At 35.1% G+C, this 5771-nt stretch overlaps 1 protein-coding gene across 1 annotated transcript in view; it reads left to right on the top strand.

Annotated features, from left to right (window-relative positions):
• Positions 1-1762: 1762 nt before the first annotated feature.
• LOC133986128 (uncharacterized) overlaps positions 1763-5771 on the top strand; it is a 45011-nt gene continuing 41002 nt past the window's right edge. Inside the window, exons 1-5 of the mRNA XM_062425922.1 lie at positions 1763-1944; positions 2579-2728; positions 3172-3297; positions 3391-3548; positions 3809-3893. Of these exons, the coding sequence (XP_062281906.1) occupies positions 1899-1944; positions 2579-2728; positions 3172-3297; positions 3391-3548; positions 3809-3893 (565 nt within the window). The 5' untranslated portion in view covers positions 1763-1898. The remainder of the gene's footprint in view (positions 1945-2578; positions 2729-3171; positions 3298-3390; positions 3549-3808; positions 3894-5771) is intronic.

Consider the following 5771-nt stretch of genomic DNA (forward strand, 5'->3'; position numbering starts at 1 on the left):
TGAAACAGCAAACAGATAAAGCAATAAAAGGAATAACTCACACTGCATCCAGCTAGCCAGCTCCGTTTATCATAACAGCAGCAGGAGAAACTCTCAGCTCCTCCATCACCTGCTGCTGCTTTATCCTCTTTCTCTCTTCTAGTGAAAGTCTTGTGAAATTAGTTTTTTGTAGAGAAATTACAAAATAATCTTCTTTAATTTCCGCGGCTCCACTTTAACGTCATCTCCTGAAACTACCGTCAGCAGGAGTTTGGGTGACAGCAGCTGACGGGAAGGCGTGAATGACAGCCGGAACTGTCCAATCACAGTAGATTAAAAAACATGAAACAACAACAATTCGCTGCCAATAAAAGTGGGCGTGTCCGGGGCGCACTGAGCTGCGCCCCGTGGGAAACGTGACGCAGGCCAATGAGAGAGCAGCCTCAGGTCACATGCTTGTCAAAAGTTTGAGGGCTTGCATTGACTTCCATTAGTCCGGCGCCCCGCATACAGGAAGTACATATAGAAATTAATAAAATACCATTTGGAATCGATTTAAAATGAATGATGACAGGTGCTTAGAGGCTAACAGGACCATCTTGCTAACAAATACTATTTATTTCATAATTATTTAGCATTTTCTAATTCATTTATGTTTAATATGTTTAAGTAGATTTTGGCCAGATATTTGATGGGGGCGGCGCCCCAGCGCCCCGCATTGACCGGCCGCCACTGGTTCTTGTCATTTTACATCATTATTGTTATGTTATATTTTCATGTCTTAGGTAAAATAGGACATGATATTGTGTGATAGGAGATGTTTAGTGGTGTAAAAGCTAAAAAATACACTCTCTGCTCTCTGAAACATGAATCAAGGTTTAATCACATTTATTGATCAGTCAGATCCACTATTGATGCTTTCTGAACACATCTGTGCTTCAACATCTGGTATAGACACTTTTTATTAGGGGATTGTTAGACCAGTGCTGACCCAGAAAATACTGTGAAGGTGTAGAATATGAACAGTATGTAACAGTTCAATAATTAGCAAAGGTAACTAGACTGTGTGAACTGTGCATACAATTATAAACCAAAGGCTGCACATGCCAAAGATTCCTGCTGCTGATAGCCACAGGTGGTTCATTGAAAAATAATTGGGAGACATTTATATATATTTAAATATCTGGTATTTTTCTCTTATTTGCCAGTTGACAGTGTCAGCAGGAGACATGGGTACAGAGAGAATGTATGACATAAATCAAATCACAGATATGTCTTCAGTGTACCTTTTATGACTGTTAAAGATTGAGGATGCAGTCACTGAGTGTGTTCTACAGCTGAGGAGATGCAGCACTGAATGTTTTCTTAACAGAGTGCAGTTCTGGTGTGAGGTGTAGCAAATAGTCCACTGTCTGAGGAGCAGAGTGCCAGAGATATTTATTTTAAAAACATTTTACTTCACTCAAACCTAGATATTTACTTTTTTCATATGAAAAACACTAAACGTCCTCTCACTTCAATGTCAGATGGTTTATTCCAGAAATGATTTTTTCACCCAAATTCTGAAACTTTCATTACCAACAATTTTTAACAGCGCCCTCTAGAGACCGACATCTAATGAACCCCGTTCTCCCCTCCATGTGGGCTGAGACCTGTTAACAGTGTGAGGTTTTTATGACTATAAAAAGTGCTTCCTGTTGGGTCGCATCCGCATTGCATCTGGTTGATACTTCCGCTGCTTCACTTCTCCTTTCACCCTTCAAGTTCAGCTTTCGCTTTTAGCAGCAACTTTTCAAACTTTTTCCACTTTCTGAGTACAGCTATACATCTCTGTATACTTGAACTATGTTTAAATATCATCGGAATCACTGTGAATTTACGTATGTCACTTCTATTGAAGCCTAACTGAGAACAGAAAGATGTGGTTTCACTTTCTGTTTTGGGTCGCAGTGACTGTCAGCGCAGGTAAGTTTTAGATTATTACATTTATTATTATTATTATTATTTTAAATCTGACATGTTGAACAAATTAACATGATGTCTTATTTCTAGGGTAGTTTTTGTTATATTTTTCAATTTCAATTTTAATGTAAGACGTCTATGTATCAACCGGAAATGTACAGGGCCTGTCATAACTGTGTGTAGTGGCTGTTAAGTTGTTACGATGAGGGTTCATAAATCCTTTGTTAAGAGTTTTTAAAGGGGTATTTTGCCTAATTAGCTAAGGTATCTAACTGTTTTTATTAAATTGTCATTCTTTATCTGATTCCAGTTCTGAAGGTCAAAGGAGGAGTTACAGGTTTTGACAAATACTTTAACAAACACTAAACGCTAAAGAATGACATTATCATGTGTTTAATATTAAATACTGCTGTAAATGTTAAACAGGGGGGCTTTAAAGAAACCTGCATGTTATTTTGAGTAATTTTGAGTTCCCTAATTTATGCTCCATGACATTTTAGAGGTAAATAATGTACTTTACTTTCTGTTTTGCTTTTACTCAAACTAGAGCACGACACACTTGATTAAAGAAAAAATACATTTCAGTAATTAAACAGAAATTTGGCATTCTTTGTATTTATTTTATGATATTTTGCAGGAGAACCACTCTACAGGAACATAGGTGACAAAGCTGTTCTCACACCAGACTCTGTGGTGAATCCCATCACCAGCATAACATGGAAACATGGAGCTGATATTGCCATGGAGTGGTATGGAGACGAGACTTACTCCTACCGAAACTTCAAAGGTACCACTTTAGTTTAAAACAAGGTGTCTGGTAGCCAGAGATCAAAGGTTTTAAACATTCATTTCAAGGTTTTGGTACATTTAGGTTGAGATTTTGGTTTAAATTAGGGCTCTGAATATGTTCACATGTAGATTATTTGGATTAAAAGGGATTCATATATTATTTAAAAGGTTTATCAGAGATTTTTCCTAAAATAATGGACTGTCATCTGAAACATCCAAAATAAATCACTTCATTACATAAGTATCTATCGATAAATAAATGCAATTAGGCTTTACAAAAAAACACTCACTATTTCTGTGGGCAATCAAACTAGTTTTACTGTATGAAAATCATCTACAAACATTTAAAGTGTTTTAAAGTGCACATTTCTCCAGCTGCCCACTCTTAAGTGAGCAACACTACAAATAAATGACTGTAGCTGACAACATACTGTTTTTCAGATCGTGGTTCACTGAACATTTCAAGTGGAGAGATGACGATCACAGGACTGACTGGAGACGACAGCGGCATCTACACAGCAGAGATCAACAATAAAGTCAACAGAAAGATTCAACTCCTAGTTATCTGTAAGTGGAGGAATGTCTGTGAAGTTTGTCTTCATTTATTAAAACTGATATATATTATAACTGGAAATGTCTTTTTGTTTTGTTTTCTATCAGCTCCTGTCCCTAAACCCTCCCTCTCTGTATGGTGTGATGCTTGGAGCTACTGTGTCTTCAACTGTAGTGGCAACACTGCAGGAGCTGAACCAGTCACTTACTGGTGGACGTCAGGTGACACGACTTGGCCTTCAACCAAGGAGCTCAAAATAACATGGGTAAACACATGATCATGATGTTTGTGTGTCTCATCACTAACAGATAAATCATGATGCAACAATAAACCAGAATCTAGTCTTTAAAGTGATTCATATATTCAGGCATCAGTTGATGACCAGCTGAAGCAGAGTCCAGACTGTGTAGTTTAGACTGTTATTTCTGAAATTAACTTAAACTATAAATTAAATCAGTTCCTCAAAAAATCTGCACATTTGCTTTATGAGCTTTCAGCTAATATTGTTTTTCTCCCAATTTCCAGAAGGAAACTAAGCAGTGGTTCATCTGTTCTTTTAAAAACCCAGTCAGCTCCAACAGCAGTGAAAAAGTCCTCAACCCCTTCATAAGTGAGTTATCATACCAACACATATCTGCTGAAACACATTTAATGTATCAATCCATATTAATGTTTTTTCTCATGTGACTGAATGTCGAGCTTTGAGTTCATTATTAACATTATTAATCAGCTGTGGTGGAAGTATAGTTACAAAAAGAGAGACTTTGGCACTAAAAACACTGTAACGTTGAAACATAGAAGACTTGATCTGAAGCTTCTTATTAGCTTCAGATCAACTTTTAAATACATTTTTACAAAGAAGGAGGACTGTGGATTTAGTCCTCCATCACTTCCATTGTAAATGCATTATGAAGAGATCTTCTAATGGTCAGTATAAACAGGAGGAATCATTACAGAGAGAAAAAAACGTGTTAATGTTCATTTAGGCTCCTGACTGTTGTTTTAAGACAAATTTGAAAAGTGAACCTTTTTAACCTTTTTAACATATGCTAAGCTAACTATGGTGACTTGATATTCAAACACATTCACAATGATATTGATGCTCCAAGTTAATACTTAAAAGACAGAATCAAATAACTATTTATTCATCTATTTTATTTTAAGCATATGATTATTTATGTATGTATATGTTTAGTTTTGGCCCTCAAAAGCCTCCATATTCTGACTCATATTTACAAAATAATTGGATCATTTACTCATGACAGTTTTGGGCTTTGATTTAAGTAAAGAAATAATCTTAATACTTCTGAGTAGAATGGATTGTTTTATAGATAAGACAGAAAAGTTAAATACAAAGAGTAGGTCTATGATAAAATTAGAGCAAGATACAATTGAGTTAAAAAAATACCTTTCACTTATTAAATTCCAGATGAAAAGACAATTTGAGAATATGTAACTTTCATATTGTGAAGTATTTCAGAGTGAAACAGGACAGACTGGTGACACAATACATTTTATATGGTTTAATTGATGCACAACATGACTGGAGATGTGATCTAAAAGGGTTAAAAGGGTATTGTTCATTTCATCTTGACTTTAAACAGATACATTTGTTTATATTTAATTATATTTTGCAGGAGAACCACTCTACAGGGAAACTGGTGACAAAGCTGTTCTCACACCAGGCTCTGTGATGAATCCCATCAACAGCATAACATGGATGTATGGATATTTTATTGCCATGGAATGGAATGGAGGAGAGACTTACTCCTACCGAAAATTCAAAGGTACACATTTAATCTAATTCAAGGTGTCTTGTATCCAGAAATTAAAGATTTTACACATTAGTTTGGAGATTTTGAGACATTTAGATTGAGATTTTGGTTTAAATTAGAGTTCTACATTTTTGCAATTATAAATTAATTATATTTCAAGGGATTGTTTTACAGGATTTAATAGGTTCATCTTAGATTTGGGCTAAATTAGTATTAACTGTGTTTTCTGCATGTATTTAGTTTTTTAAGTAGTGTAATGCATTACATTTGACAAATACAATTACTTTTCTCTGAATGTTCACCTTAATTAAAATAAAATAAGGTATTATGTTCATATGTTTTGATCAAAAAGCCTTTAAATCAGCAGTTTTCAAACTTTTTTGCCCAACACACATCAAAGGGAGAGCCAAAATCTCAAGACACACCTGTATTCACATCTGTGCATACTAGCTTCTAAAACATGTTATCACTCTTATCACACCGTAAACATTTATTTATAATTAATGCCAATAAAATGTATATGATGATATGACTCATTAAATATTTATTAACAAAATAATTCAAGAATTCATTTGAACCTGTGTAAAATGACATCAAAGCAGTAACACAAACTTCTGCACCAGAGGGGTCACAAATGAGGTAATGGTGTGTGTGTTTCATGTTATAACGTGAAAGTTTCAGTATCACGCTATAGCTTGAAACTCATATTGAAT

The sequence above is a fragment of the Scomber scombrus genome, chromosome 9 (assembly GCF_963691925.1).
Source record: "Scomber scombrus chromosome 9, fScoSco1.1, whole genome shotgun sequence".
In the NCBI taxonomy this organism is placed as follows: domain Eukaryota; kingdom Metazoa; phylum Chordata; class Actinopteri; order Scombriformes; family Scombridae; genus Scomber; species Scomber scombrus.